This window comes from Delphinapterus leucas, chromosome 10 (genome assembly GCF_059928025.1).
Source record: "Delphinapterus leucas isolate spDelLeu-1000000601 "Yukka" chromosome 10, BTC_Dleu_Yukka2, whole genome shotgun sequence".
In the NCBI taxonomy this organism is placed as follows: Eukaryota; Metazoa; Chordata; class Mammalia; order Artiodactyla; family Monodontidae; genus Delphinapterus; species Delphinapterus leucas.
The window spans coordinates 20797101-20812396 of record NC_143138.1 but is presented as its reverse complement, the minus strand read 5'-3'; the positions used below and the strand labels follow the sequence as shown (position 1 = coordinate 20812396).

Below are 15296 nucleotides of genomic sequence, written 5' to 3'. Positions count from 1 at the left end.
GAAACTCTGGCTCTTTACTAAGGTAAGAGAAAACAGTACTATTTACATAAACTTATGAAGGGCCAGTGTGTTCGCATATGCAGTGGATATTTAGACAAAAGTTATCCATAATCCGACAAGTGTTGATGCATGTCTATTCATTCCCAAGCAGATGCAAAGTTATACTGAACTTGAGTTGGAAAGTTAGCTCCTTACAGCCCTTACTTGAAAACGTGGGTGGCTCTGAAAAGAGCCTTTGGTTGAAATTTCAGAGAAAAGCTGTAATTATGCCCTCTCCCCGCGGATCCGGCGGGCTAACTGGATGTCCTTGGGCATGATGGTAACACGCTTAGCGTGAATGGCACACAGATTGGTGTCCTCGAAAAGCCCTACCAGATAGGCTTCGCATGCCTCCTGCAGTGCCATCACCGCCGAACTCTGGAAGCGCAGGTCGGTCTTGAAGTCCTGGGCAATCTCACGCACAAGGCGCTGAAAAGGTAATTTACGGATAAGAAGCTCCGTGGACTTTTGGTAGCGGCGGATCTCGCGCAAGGCCACCGTGCCGGGTCGGTAGCGGTGGGGTTTTTTCACGCCGCCGGTGGCCGGCGCACTCTTGCGAGCCGCCTTGGTGGCCAGCTGCTTGCGAGGCGCTTTGCCGCCAGTGGACTTACGAGCAGTTTGCTTAGTGCGAGCCATGACAAGTGACAGATACACAGACGTACCGAATATTAGCGCAAAAACATCGCCCACCAGTTTGCAAGTATTTATAGTACCTAAGGTGAAGTGATTGGGCGAGAAAAATGTTTAAATATTACGTTACAAGCTCTGATTGGTCTACATTTAAACTTTCCAGAAACCGTTCAGTTTCGTTGGCCACTACGTTATATCCTCGGCTCTTTTCAAATTGTTTTTTTGTTCTTTTCCGCCCACGATTTTCATGAGAATGCAATGCCTTGAGCGTTACCTTTTCGAAAAAACAGACCTTAACTTCATTGGTACTGTAGTGCTGTATATTTATTTAGGTTCTGGAGGGGAGGGGAGAGTGAGAGAATATTGCCCTAATGTATTCTACATTCCCTGCTCGATAACCCGATAACGGATTATAAATTTCCAAAACCATTTCACAAAAAAAGAAATCCCTCTGTAACGCTTAAACTGAGAAACTTCTTTGAAACCTACAAGATGTAAATTCAAGCATAGTAAAATCAAACTAGCGTTTCCAGAAATATTTCCTGTAACAAGATACTTCTTTGTTAAGTGTTGTTTATGCTCTGACTTTACACTTAGAACTTCCTGAAACTTAAGTTTTCTAAAGTTTAGAATACATTTAGCCAGGTAAAACGCCGGACACACAATCACGCCATGCACAACGTCTCAGAGTTACCTATGAGGCGCAGGCGAGGGACTAGGGCCTATGAATGGATTACGGACCAAAACGAGGACAGCTTAATATTGCCAACGACTGTTCCTATATGTCACGTAAAATAGTCGACTTTAAGAACACCGAATGAGGACCTTTTAGACGAAGAGGCGGTAACCCAGATTCTACCTTCTCATTGGCTAAGTTTATTATACTGGATAGCCATTAAGAAAGGAGATCTAGCATCCTTCATTTGCATGGAGCGTTTCTGTTGCATTTGAAGCAGTTTAACCCATTAGACACGGGAGGTACAAATTATCTAAACAAGAAAATTCTGCATGCATATTTTCTCTTTTAAAAGCTTTGTTTGATTAGAAGCCACGTTTATTACTCTAAGAAAAGTTTATGTCTTTCCAGAAATTTTCACTTACGAAAACTTCACCTTGGAGAAAGATTGTATACCTGTGTTATAAATGACTATCCTTCTAAGACGCATAGTTTCAAGTGTCCTTTTTCAAATTCTTAGAAATTACGTAATGCATTTTGTAAATACAGACTCTCAAGAAAGCAAGTAACAAAGGGTGGTAAAGAAGCTGGACGAATCGTGCCCTTCTATGTAACCCTTACATTATTGGACACAAGCCGGAAACAAGCTCTTATGTTGTTTGAGGGCTACCAGGGAAGCTCCGGTTACTGAGGCCTGTGCGGACTTGTTTGAAAACTGCAGTCGCGCGCGCGGGAATGACTCGTCACTGCATTCTCCCTGCTGCTAGGCGATACCAGGGCAGAATTGTGAGGGGATGTCATCCAGAACGGGGCTGTGAGAGGGGCATTTTATTCTCTTAGTAGTTGGCCTGATTCGCAGTCTGAAGTCGTTTTAACATTGTTGACGCTTGTACAACCAAAAACAAGTTAAAGCGAGACTGCCCTAAAATGTTATCCCCGGGCTGTGCTTTCACACTAAAGCAACGTATCCCCCACCCTCGCCCCGACACCCACACCCACACACTTCCCCGCGTGCAATGCCTTTCCGGGAACAGTTTAGTCCACCCAGTGCTTACTTGATATTTCTCTTGTGCTAGGTTTTGAGCTTGGGATATATTGTGAGGATGAAAAGGGGTCAAAAGTTCGTTAAGTGCATTAAACTGTAGAAGCAAGTTGCAATTACAGAAATTGTTTGCGTGCTGTTTTCCACCTGTGCAGCTTGTTAATTGCGGTGTTAGCCAGTTCTTTTGCTTTCTACTATTCTTTGCCCCAAATAGATGCACGCTGGTTCAGACCAAGGGCACCGGCGTCTCGGGTCTACCACACATCACTCAGCGCTGCCAGGAAAGGCAATGGCATCGATGAAAACTTGTCCCAAACCTGCAGACCAGGCCTACATCCCCTCGCTTTCTGCTGTCCCTCCCCAGTCACTCAAGACACAACGTTTTGCATTTACTGCAGATTAGAAACAAATGTCCTTTTGACATTGCTTCCTAGAGGCGAGGTGTCACGTGAAACTCCTTGGATTCTTACGTGATTGCCTTCTTTACAGCTCTTTCTCACCCCACCTCCCCCTAGGATAAAACCCTTCTTTTTTAAAGAGAAGTAGCACCCTCTGATGGTAATGGGCGGCAGAGCCGTACCCTTTCCTGCCTAGTATTTCTGTCTCCATTAGGCGACCAGCGGGGGGGATGGGGGAGGAGGGGGGCAGGGTGCTGTCTGGGTGCCTCAGTGCAAGCGGCAGGGAAGAAGGCCTATAGGCCCCAGCGGCCGGCATTGGCCTTCGGAGACCCGGAGGGGCGCGCAGGGGGCGCTAGGGTGCCGGGGGCGGGCGCCAGCGCGCACCAATCACAGCGCAGCCTCGCCCTATAAATACTGCGCGCTCGAGCCGCTCGAGTTTTATTGCCTTGTCAGGTCCTAGTAGTTTTCTTAGTTCTTCTTTGCTTCCGTCATGTCCGAGACCGCACCGCCCGTCCCAGCTGCTTCCACTCCCCCCGAGAAACCTTCAGCTGGCAGGAAGGCGAAGAAACCTGCGAAGGCTGCAGCAGCTGCCAAGAAGAAACCCGCGGGTCCTTCAGTCTCGGAGCTGATTGTGCAGGCCGTTTCTTCTTCTAAGGAGCGCAGCGGCGTGTCCTTGGCTGCGCTCAAGAAGGCGCTGGCGGCCGCCGGCTACGACGTGGAGAAGAACAACAGCCGCATCAAGCTAGGCCTTAGGAGCCTGGTGAGCAAAGGCACTCTGGTGCAGACTAAGGGCACCGGCGCCTCGGGCTCTTTCAAGTTCAACAAGAAAGTAGTCTCGGTGGATAGCAAGCCCAGCGCCACAAAGGTAGCAGTGAAAGCGAAGGTAACAAGTTCTTCTAAGAAGCCCAAGAAGGCCACCGGGGCGGCTGCTGGTAAAAAAGGTGTCAAGACTCCGAAGAAGGCTAGAAAGCCTGCGGCGACAAAGAAGTCCTCCAAGAGTCCTAAGAAGTCTAGGGTTGTAAAGCCTAAGAAAACAGGTAAGAGTCCTGCTAAAGCCAAGGCTGTGAAACCCAAAGCGGCCAAAGCAAAGGTGACCAAGCCAAAGACCGCTGCCAAGCCCAAGAAGGCAGCACCGAAAAAAAAGTAAAAGTTCTGATTGGAAGCTGCTTCCAATAACCCAACGGCTCTTTTAAGAGCCACCTACTTATTTCAGGGAAAGAGCTTTAAGTACACAAGCTCTCCTGTCTTACAAGTTTCATAAATTTTAGCCCCATGCAAATGCAGTGTGTTTAAGCCAGTCCTTGCTCCACGTCAGAATTCTTTTGAGATGAAATTCTCGCTGTGGGATTTGTAAATTGATTCCTGAGGAAGCTAGTGTTTTGGGTTTTTGTTTTGTTTTGATTTTGGTCTCCCAAGTGATTTAAACTTCAACGCTCAGGATCTATTTCCCTAGTCCCATTTTAACCAGAAGCTTACATCTCTACCTGTACGTTAGAAATACCTGGGGGAGCTTTTTGAACCGATCCTGAAGTCCCACACCCCAAACATTCGTCCTCAGTGGTAACTGCCTGTAGCTGCGATTGAACCTGTGGCTGAGGCTGGGTCCGTGTACTATGTGCTCGTTTGTCAACTCAACATTTCCTTGGCGTTCTCTGCGAGACCAAAGTGGGGACATTATGTTCTTGGGCAATATTGCTAAATCGGCTTTTTCCAAAATTGGGTGGCCCTGAAAAATGCTTTTGAGGAGATGTGGCTCAAGAGCTGTCTGACCTTGGGAATGACGGTGATCCTCTGGCTTACATGGCACTCAGATTGGTGTCCTTGAGTTTACCAGGTAGGCTTCACACGCCTCCTGCAGCGACATCACAGTCGAGCTCTGACCTTGCAGATGGTTCATGCTCGGCGACTTACCCTGGGTCCATTTGCAGGTTGTCAGCTAGTCCCGGTTTCTCTTTATAGAAACAGAACTGCCCTGATTGGATAATATTTGAAACTCCCACTCTGTGCCTAACTAGATCTTATTTCTCTGCCTGCAGGGTTTTCAACCCTGGTGCGCTGCACCACGTTAAATACTCGGGGACACTTTCATAGAATTGCCCCTTTAAGCTTTTGAAACTTTAATTCTGGAATTCATTTTAATAACGTCTTTTTTCACATCCGAGAAAAAAAAAGTACCATATGTTGAGCCAGGTTTACTCACTTTTACTTAGCGAAGCTCAATTAGTTGTAACACTTTTACATATGTGCATACAAATTCTTTAATAGTCAATTGTTTTATGTTTTGTCTTTTTCCCCCCATTGTTTTGCATGGCTCCTTGCATCCCCTTAATGTCTGCCTTACTGTCACTTCACTTCCCTACTCCCCTTCCCCAAACAGGTATGTAGCTATTCATGTTTTCCTTTGAATTCAGTCTTTTACAAACACTTATCCATAAACATGCATGATTGTTTTCTTTTTCTGGTAGTGTTTTATTATTTACAAAATGGCGATATATACGCTTCTCTGCTTTTCTCTTAACCTTAAAAGAAATCCTTTCAAGTCAAATCTTTTTTTTTAATGTCCTGCATGTGGAGTAGAATAATTTATCCATCCATTTCATATTGATAAGTATTGACGTCTCTTATTTACAACTGCTGAGCATAGTGCAATAAACAATAGAATCCCAAAGCTGAAATTGCTAGATTAGTTAGAGTGTATTTTAAATTTCAGTAGGCCCTGACATAGCCTGAACATGGCTCCCCCTCCTGCATTCCAACCATCAGGGTGTGATCTCATTAATTTCTGCCAGTCTAAAGGGGGTAAAATTATTTCACATTGTCACTTTGATTTGCATTACCATGACCACCAGTGCATCCTTTCTTTAGGTTTATTGGCCATTTGAATAAGCTTTTCAGAGAATTTCCATTTATATCTCTGCTAATTTTTCATTAGGCACTTTGTCTTTTTCCTGCCCAATTGTGTTTTTTATATGATAGAAAAATGAACCTTATACTTATCACCTGTGTTGCAGACAGTTTTCTCCTCTTGGCTTTTATCTCTATATTTCCTTTGTTTACGGTATATTTTCCATTTATATGTATTATATAAAATTTATTAGATATATATAACATTTGAATATTAGACATTTTAATCACAAATGTATCTTTTATAGCTTCTAGATTTCCACTCTTGGTTTAGAAACTGAATCCCACCCCTCCATTATTTATTCACCTCCTAGCTTTCCTTCTAAAAATTTTTGCTTCTTAAAAAATGTTTAGTTTCTAATCCATCTAGAATTTGTTTTATGTAGTTTAAGATAGAATCCAAGTTTACATCCTTCCAGATGGATGGCCAGTTGTTTTAACACCATTTGTTAAATAATCCATTCACTTCTCATACTGAACTGAAATATATCATTTTTGTTATTTATTAAATTCTTATATAATGAGATCTATTTCTGTATTCTCATTCTTTTCTACTGTTCTCTCTGTATGAGTCACGTGTCCTTCTCAATTCTATTCCTAATTAATTTATTTCCTTGTTTCTATTGTGAATGGAATGCTCATTTCCTATTTTTAGGCCTTACTGCTAGGAAGGAAGAAATGTATTGATATGTTGTATCCAGCAAACTTACTGATTTCTATAATTCTACTTCCTTTACTCCTTAAACTAAGAGCCCCTTGAGTTTTTCCTAGTCATTAGCAAAATAATTTTAACTATTTTTGTTTTCCTTAAATGTGAATACCAAGCATTTAATTTTCTTTTTGTATAGCATTTGCTAAGAATTTCCAAAATAAAGTTGAATAATATTTTTAGGAGGCATCCCTTTTTAGTTCTTGGTTTTAATTAGCATGGTATTAAGTGTTGTCCTTTATAATAATATCTGTTATTAACTTTTTGTATCTCCATTATATTTAAATGGTTACCTTCAATTCCTATTTTACTTAAAAAAAAATTTAAATGGCTGCCATACTTCATGTATTGATATAATCATACGGTTTTTCTCTTTTAATTTGTTCAGTGCTTTCTTAGATGTTAAGCCCTCAAACTCAATGTGACTGAAAGAATGAGATGAGTTTTCCTAAGACGGTCATCTATAAGAGAGAAGCAAGTGTGCTGTGGTGGAGTTGGGGGAGGGTGAATCAGAAATTCTGTTGTGAAATTTGCAGAGTCCAAGAGATTACCAAGTGGATAAGGGAGTAATCAACTGGGTTCAAATGTTGATGATAGACTGAAGTGATTAGAAGCCTGAGAATAGTTCCTTGGTTTAGCAGTATGGAGGTCAGTAGTTTTGACAAGAGTAGTTTTGGGGAGGATGGAGTTGAATTAAGATGGAGTCATTGGTCTATGGATGGCATTTAAAGTCATGAGACTTGGTGAGGTCACCAAGGGGGCGACTGAGGTAGAGAAGAATATAAAGAAAGGGGAAAGGACAGAGGAGACCTGGCCCTGATCATTTATCATACATAAATCTGAATCATTGTTCTACCTCTTTGTGCTTCCATTTGCTTATTTAAAAGCAAAACGGTTAGATTAGAATAGTGTTTTTCATGGCCTGTTAGGAATAGAATAGACTAGAACATATTAGAGTGTGCACATTGTAAGGATAAATATGGCTTCCTGGAATTTAGGCTTCAGACACTTATGTTGTTAGGCATATGCGTGTACGTTCTGGGTCATAAAGAAGAAAGCATGTCTTATTGGGGTTACAGTCAAAGAAGTCTGAAACCCAGTGGTTAACATGCTCCTTATGGTCTTTTACAATTCCAGGAGTCTATTGTTTTGATGTTCTGACCACAGAATTATATCAGCTCTAACATCCACGTAAGAGGAGACAGACTTGAAATCAATCTCATTGATTGTCTGAGAGATCTTCTGAGACCAGTAGGTAAGAATGGTGACACAGAAATTATATTCTTTACTAATAATTGGTTTGATTATCCCTGCCTGTGGGGTTTTTTGAAAGAAAAGAAAAAAGAGAGGGACAGAGAAAAGAACAGAAGGTTATATGACTGCCAGGACAATTGAAGACCAGTGGGGCCTCCTTAAGAAGATATAAACCATAAATAAGGGGTTTTGCTGTGTAAGATGTACAATAATAACACGTAAAAGAAAAAAGAAAAAAAATAAGATGAGGGGAGAACTCTCTCATCTTGATGCTACAACTTTTATTGTATCCTATGTGGCCAAAGTAAAAACGGGGAATATTGGGGGAGGAGAAGGGAATTTCTTCTTTTCTTTATACCATAATATATTTTTCAGCTCTTCAGCAATGTGCCCATGTAGAAAAATATAATTATTCTGCATATAAAAACAGAACTGGATTAAAAAAGAAGTACTAACTCCTAAATAGTAAAATGGCGGCCTTGCAAATACCCACTTGGAACCCAGTATTCCATTGTGCGATGCTACATAGTTTATTTCACCAGTCACCTATCGCTGGATTCTTAAAAATTAGGTTAACAACAATTACATAATCATTTTCAAGTGTGTCTCAAAAGTAGGTCCCCAGAAGTGGGATTTCTATTTCAAAGGGTGAAAAGTAACATTGCAAATAACAGGGCATGGTAAAAGTATAACAATGGAAGCTTAAAAACAAATACAAATACCTAAAGACAAAAATATTACTAGATTTCAACTATCATGGGTCACATCTTTTTTAATTTTATTTTTTAATAAATAATTTGATTCAAAAATCAAAACCGTATGAAAAGATATGCACCCAGAAGTCAAGTTCCACACCACTGTCCCTGACGACACAGTTCCCCTTCCACTGTTTCTTTATGCAAATAGAAATGAAAAATATATATACTCTTCTTTCTCACCCTTTCATAGGATAATATATACATGTTCTCTACCATTGTTCACTTAGCAGTATGTCCTGGAGCTGTGTCTACAACAGGAAACAGAGGTCTTCCTTATTCTTTCCATGGGTACATGATGATATTGTGTAAAGGAACAACGGTTTATTCTGCTTTCAGAATCTCTATATATTAGTGAGATTAGCCCTTCATAATAAGAGTTGCAAAATATTTTTTTCAGATAGTCATTTGTCGTTTAACTTTGATTATGATAAAATTTGTTATGCAGCCTTTTTATTTTTATGTAATTGAATTTACCAGTGTTTTCTTTCATGGCTTTTGGATTTTGAGTAATATTTAGAAAGGTCTTTCCCACTTCAAGAATCAAAGGAATTCGCCTATATTTTCTTTAAGTACTTCTGGCTTTTTGCTTTGTTTCGATTTTATGTTTCAATCTTTGATCTACTTGAAGTTCCTTCTGGTGTTTTACAAATGGCTATCTAGTTGTCTCAGCACTATTAAAAAAGTCCATCTTTACTACTAGTGATTAGAAATGCTTTCTTTATTGGATACAAAATTCCTGTATTACTTGTCTATTTCTAGACTTTCTATTCTGTTGTGTCAGTCTTTCCGTTAAGCACTAATACCACATTGTTTTAATTGAGGATTGATGATCCTTTATAAAATATGAATAAGATCATCCACTCTTCCTGTTCTTATTTTTCAATTATAGGGCAATTATAGGACAATTCCAGCTTTTCAAAGAACTGTGGAATTCTTAGAGCTAGAAAAGCCTTGCAAGTCATTTAGTTTTTGTTTCTGCCAGGGAAAATTCTGTAGGAACTAACGTGCTCTCTGAACTCCACCCCACAGCAGCTCCTTACCAGCTATTAAAGGCCAATAATATCTTAAGGGTAGTACGCTTTTACATCGAATCTATACTGAGCCAGGGTCAATGCAAAAATGTGAGAAGAAAGGGGAGTATGTTTTATAATTTGTGGGTGCTCTCTTTGAACTAATTTATCACTTCTTCCTCTAAACTCTCTGGAGGGTCACGATGCTTCCCTTTCCACATGGGAACTCCTAACTACAAAGGGAGATGTAAGGAAGTAGGTGAAATATTCTCATTCCAGTGTCTAGGAAGATGATATAGGTTTGGTAAACAGCCAGTATCCGCCACACTTCTGCATGTTTCTGTTTTTTAAAGGCTCATTCACTTATTTGTTGACTCTTCAGAGAGAGGGCAAGGTCCAAGTGTGCAAGCCTAGACAATGTGTAGGTTGAATTATGTCCCACCCACCACCCCTTCCCCCAAAAGTTATGTTTAAATCATAACCCCCATTGCTTCAGAATGTAACCTTATTTGGAAATAGGGTGGTTGCAAATGTAATTCAGTTAAAATGAGGCCACGGTTGAATAGAAAGGGCCCCTCTGATTGGCAATTCCTCGTAGACCAGCTCCCGCCAGTTCTCGGAATAGGTGGAGGCCTCGACTCCATCCTGCTGGCTGCCCGTCCCACCTGCCACCCGCCTGCCAATGTGGAAGGGAGGCCGCAGCCCAAGGGCAGCCCCCAGGGATAGTGCCGCCCGCCCTGGTGGGGCTGGGACCTTGAACGCCCCCAGGACCCGCATCTGGAGAGAAGTGAGAGTGCCCCAGGCGGGGGGCGAGGGGGTGCTGAAGTTATCTTGTGGTTCGTCTGGGGTGTGGTGGGCCTGGGTAAGGCCAAAGAAGTGACACCCGGCGACACCCCCGGGGGAGAAGACCCTTCAGTGCCACCTACAGAACCGCAGGATGTCAGTCCTCTGCCTGAGCTCCCCTCCCTCACGTCCACATCCCTTTTTAATTTGTCTGGAGGAGGCCAGTCTTCAATAAGTTATTTAAAAGCTCTCTAGGTACTGGAATTTGCTTCAAGGGTTGAGAACCACTGATCTGGGCGGAGCCCCTCACAGTAGTGAATGTTGTTTCTTCCTCGATCTCTAAAACTGAGTTAATATTTTTCTGGAGTAATGGTAGGCCCAGAGAAAGAATTGAATTACCCAGGATTCCACAAAGATTAAGTGATGGTGGCCCAAGAATTCCTCTTCAGCAGGTCAGAAGTATAAAAGTGTTTTGCAATCATTATATAAATTAACAAAAATCTTGTTTATTGTGTTGTATACCTAGTGCTTTGTGCCTGAGCACTTCTCACTACAAACTGGGATTATTGCCCCACTATTACACTTGAGGAAGCGGATGGAGGCACAGAGGGGTGGTGTCACTTGTCTACTTGTAAGTAAAATCAGAAATTGGACATAGATCTGTCTGGATCATAGAAAGGTGGAAATTTTTATTTTTAAACTTTACCTAATATCTTTAATGGATCGCAGGATGTCCAGAGAACTAAAACAGGAACTGAGGAGTGGCATCAAGATTGAAAAAAGGAAAACAACCAGTCCCATCCTCAGAGAACCTAGAGAAAAGAGACACAGGGAGACTGATGGCTGAGATACAAGATGTGGGAAGGAGAAGGAGATCTGAAGACTAGAGGTCCTGCCCATGAATTGGAGTGATGAATGGACACCCAGTTCCTGGAATATGACAGATTGGATCATTTTTACTTGTCCAGGGGTATCAGGATAAACTCAAGGAGATTAGCATAGTCTCTTGGCCACAAGCTAATTAATATGCTAATCAAGCACCTTCTTGAACAACGATCACTGTCTTCCTTATTCCTGGAGAAGAAGGGACTTTTTAGGGGTGAAGAGCCTATGTGCAGAGCTTCCTGCATTTCCAATCCCAGCTGCCTGATAACGCCGTTCCCTCACTGCGAGTCCCAGAGAACCGGTGCACAGACTCCACTTCAGGCTGTTGGTGTGAGTGGGTGTGAGAGGCAAGGCTGACAGAGGAGGATGTGAGGAGCCGTTCGCACAGAATCCCAGGCACTGAAGCTGTTTGTGTGGGTGAAGAAAGTGGAATTATTGATGGTGCTGAGAGCTCTAATAGACCTTGTCTTTGGGGAGAAACTGGTGCCGAATCTACTGAGGACCAGGCACTCAGAATGCCTCTGCATCTCTGTCCCTCCTTAATTTAGATTTTGAGACTGTATGCAGCAAATGTCTTATGATAGATTGCAAAAATTGCCCTCAATTTATCTCATCTTATTGCTCATTACAATGTGACATTGTCGCTCCTCTCATCAAGAGGTGGAGTTTAGGGCTTCCCTGGTGGTGCAGTGGTTGAGAGTCCACCTGCCGATGCAGGGGACACAGGTTCGTGCCCCGGTCCGGGAAGATGCCACGTGCCGCGGAGCGGCTGGGCCCGTGAGCCATGGCCGCTGAGCCTGCGCATCCGGAGCCTGTGCTCCGCAACGGGAGAGGCCACAACAGTGAGAGGGCCGTGTACCGCAAAAAAAAAAAAAAAAAAAGAGGTGGAGTTTATATCTCTGTCCCTTGAATCTGGGCTTGGCCGAGTGATCTAACAAATGTGACCTGAGCAGATGCTTGAAAAGAGCCTGGCACATTGCAGCTTGTCCCCGTCTTGGTTCTCCCACAGCCCTGAAACACCCATGTTACGAAAGAGACTGAGCTCGTCTGCTGGAGAATGAAGCACCCAGTCAACAGCCTACCAAATGCCAGACTTGCAGGTGAGGCCATCCTATATTACCCGATGCCAGCTGACTCTCCAGCTGATAGAGACACAGGAGAAGAACTAGCAGAATTCAACCCTGACTACAAGAACCACCAGCTGACCTACAGAACTGTAAGTGAATAAATGGTAGTAGTTTTAAGCAAATAAGTTTTGGGGTGGTTTGATACTCATCAAAAATTGTCACGTGCTTAGTGAATGGCCATGAATTAGTCTTCTAGGACAGTGACAGCTTTGCCTGTCCTTCAGGAGAAGGAACCACGCTTCTGCAGCAAATCCCAGATGCATCCAGCTCCTTGTTCTCTCCCCTCCCCCCTCCTTTTTTTTTTTTTTTTCATTTTTATATCCCTCCCTTTCCTACGTTAGGAAACAGAAGTGGGGATTAATGAAGTGGTCTAGGCTCCAGTGATGTTTTCACCTGCAAACTTTAGCATTCTCCATTCCCATCTCCTCGGAAAGATTCTCCCATCTGATTCACCAGCCCATAGCTTTCCACATTATCAAAGCCCCTCCAGGTTCCCAGCTCCTGGAGGGGTTGGCTGATAACAGTGAGAGTTATGAAAACAGAAGAGGCGGGTAGGGGAAGTGGGGGAAAGGGAAAGAGGGAGATAAGAATATATCGATAGTATTTTAAATAAATGTCCATATACTGTGACTCGGAAACTTTCTTTCAAAAACCCACCCTGAGGTAAACAAGAGAAGTGAAAACCTACTTACATACAATGATGTTCATTTGAACATAAGTTATAATTGCAAGAAACAACCTGAGCGTATGTGCTATTATGAGATCGCTACAGTCATTTAAAACCACATATTAGCATGTGCAATGCCATGGGGGAATGCTCACACTGAGAAAAACATGCAAGATCAAATATATGTATGGGGAAGGTGATTTACCACCACAGTAGGAGTGTTCATTCCTTAGAACTGAGAGTATAATTTATTGTATTTTACAGTATTCCATAATAAATATGTTAATTTAATCATTTAATATCTATATCTTTCTATACATATATTTATATATAGAAAGAGGACAAGAGTGGGGGAGGTAGCAGTGGTTGCTGTCTCTGAAAAGTTGAGCTCAGATCTGGTTGTGGGTGAAGGTGGTAACTAAGGTGTGACCCCAGAATGCAGGGTGCTGGCACAGGGAAGGTGGAAAAGGCAGTCACAGGTGCATTCCTGACCTGGTTCCCACTTTGAGCACTTGCTTTCATTTCCCTGGATGTCCTCGGAGGCACTGTGTAGATGGCGTCTCAGAATTGTTTGTCTGAAGCTCATTTGGTTGAAGCTTTATCCATCCACACCATTCCCTCTTCAGTTGACGTTTTACTCCTGGGATGTTAATTCCCTAACACTTTGTGTCTGCCAAGCTGGTGATCAAAATGAGCTCACCCGGCTTCAGAAGAAGCTGGGAAAGACTACTCTGAACCTAGAACACATTATGCTCAAAGGCTCTTGGACCAGAATGACCTCGGCATTGTCTAGGACCAAAGAGAAGGCCACTGTATATGGAAAATGAGAAGTGGGAAGAACAGATTATTAATCCAGGAAGGCAAGGTCTGCGGGGCCAGAATTTGCCTTGTAGGCCGGTATGAGGAGTTTGGACTTTACCTGAGAACAGTCTCTTTCTGTGTCAGTTGGACTGTTTATGTTCCTCTGCCTCCTTCAGTTGCTATCCTGTCATTCCTGCTGTTCCCTGCCTGTCTGTGTCTCTGGTCCTCTGCCGCAGCACCACGTACACCACACATACCTGACCTTTCATGCAATTACAGGGGGAGGGTGTGTCAAAAAGGTATGAGGAAGGGGCACCAGAGGGCCCCTCTTCTTTTGTTTCCTGGCTAAATATGTACCAGATGCTGAGGGTTTTCCAGACTGGACACGTGAGGCATTGGTCTGGGTGGGTGTGGGAGCCACACTCCCTGTAGCTCTCTGATGGATTTTGCTCAGAATTCTAACAATGTAGAGCTAAGCTGCCTGAGTTCATGTACTGCCTCACCAAGGTGGAAGGTGGCTTTGGACTAAGTTCTGGCTAATGGGATGCAAGCAGAAGGTTGTAGGGTAGGTAGTAAAAGATAACTCTTGGATACGTGCCCTTTGCTCAACTTCTGAATCTCTTTCTCCATCTTAACTCTTGGAATGAAGGTGTGATGCCTGGAGCTTTAGAAGCTGTCTTGGAACCTAGGGATGGTGGGAGGGTTGCTGGAAGGCTTGGTGATTTTGTGGAGTTGCCATACCAGCCCTGGACTTTCTGGATTTCCTACACTTCCCCATCTGGACTGCCTTTACATGAGAGAGACATGAACTTGTTTCAGTCACTATCCTTTTGGGTTTTCTATTCTATAGAACTTAATTGAGTCTTCAGCAGTACAATGAGTTGCTATCTTTAAAAAAAAAATGCAGCCATAAATCCATGTGCTCTTTATTTGTTTTGCTTTTTTCCCCTTATTTAATTGGAATTCTGTAACTTTCTGAATTTCATTTGTATTAGTCTGTTTAGATTTTCTTTCTCCTTCTTCAGTCAGTTAGGTCTTTTAGTTTCTTTTTAAAAAAGTCACTTAGTCAAGATTTTCAGTTTTATACGCACATAATTCTTCAAACTGTTCTCAAAATTATCTCCAGTATATGCTTTTTCATGTTTCCATTTTTTCTGTATTCTCCTTTTTAAAAAATCTTTATTAGAGCAGCCAATGGTTTATCTAATATAGTAGAATTTTTAACCCATAGGGACAAATAGGACTTATTTTTCTTTCTATAACTTGCCTACACCACAATCAACTTGTAATTTTATCTTTATTATCCTATGGTTTCCAAAGATTTATTTTGTTAATTAAAATTTTTTTTTCTTTAGTTGAATGTTTATAATCATTTTTTTCTTGGTCAGCAATTTAAGTGTTTAAGGACATAGAATTTTCTCTGAGCAAAGCACTCTAGGCCCTGCCACCGTTTTAAGGAGGCCACCCCTCACTGGGCAGGACTATACTTGGATAAGACAGGACTGCAGGGCACCTAGAGGTAGAGATGAACTTAGCAATAACCAGATGGTGCCTTCACTTATCCTGCACAAAGGTGGGGTCTCTCAGTTATCCAGTGGGTCTGAGGCTCCAGA

General features: G+C 42.4%; 3 protein-coding genes across 4 annotated transcripts in view; 2 read left to right on the top strand and 1 right to left on the bottom strand.

Annotated features, from left to right (window-relative positions):
* Positions 1 to 210: 210 nt before the first annotated feature.
* Positions 211 to 742, bottom strand: H3C1 (H3 clustered histone 1). Its single transcript, XM_022562296.3, has one exon. The coding sequence runs from the start codon at positions 673 to 675 to the stop codon at positions 265 to 267; it is 411 nt and encodes a 136-aa protein (XP_022418004.1). The 5' UTR covers positions 676 to 742; the 3' UTR covers positions 211 to 264.
* A 2339-nt stretch (positions 743 to 3081) lies between these two features.
* H1-1 (H1.1 linker histone, cluster member) lies at positions 3082 to 7529 on the top strand. The gene has a single exon (XM_089918437.1). The coding sequence runs from the start codon at positions 3276 to 3278 to the stop codon at positions 3930 to 3932; it is 657 nt and encodes a 218-aa protein (XP_089774563.1). The 5' UTR covers positions 3082 to 3275; the 3' UTR covers positions 3933 to 7529.
* A 12-nt stretch (positions 7530 to 7541) lies between these two features.
* Positions 7542 to 15296, top strand: part of SLC17A2 (solute carrier family 17 member 2) — a 65448-nt gene continuing 57693 nt past the window's right edge. For both annotated transcript variants that reach the window (XM_022562227.2, XM_089918432.1), the window contains exons 1-2: positions 7542 to 7653; positions 10730 to 12304. The gene's annotated coding sequence lies outside the window, so the exon portion shown is untranslated. The remainder of the gene's footprint in view (positions 7654 to 10729; positions 12305 to 15296) is intronic.

What these genes read in the sequence shown, in the direction of transcription:
- H3C1 (XM_022562296.3), bottom strand. Translation starts at nt 675, where the DNA reads ATGGCTCGCACTAAGCAAACTGCTCGTAAGTCCACTGGCGGCAAAGCG.
- H1-1 (XM_089918437.1), top strand. Translation starts at nt 3,276, where the DNA reads ATGTCCGAGACCGCACCGCCCGTCCCAGCTGCTTCCACTCCCCCCGAG.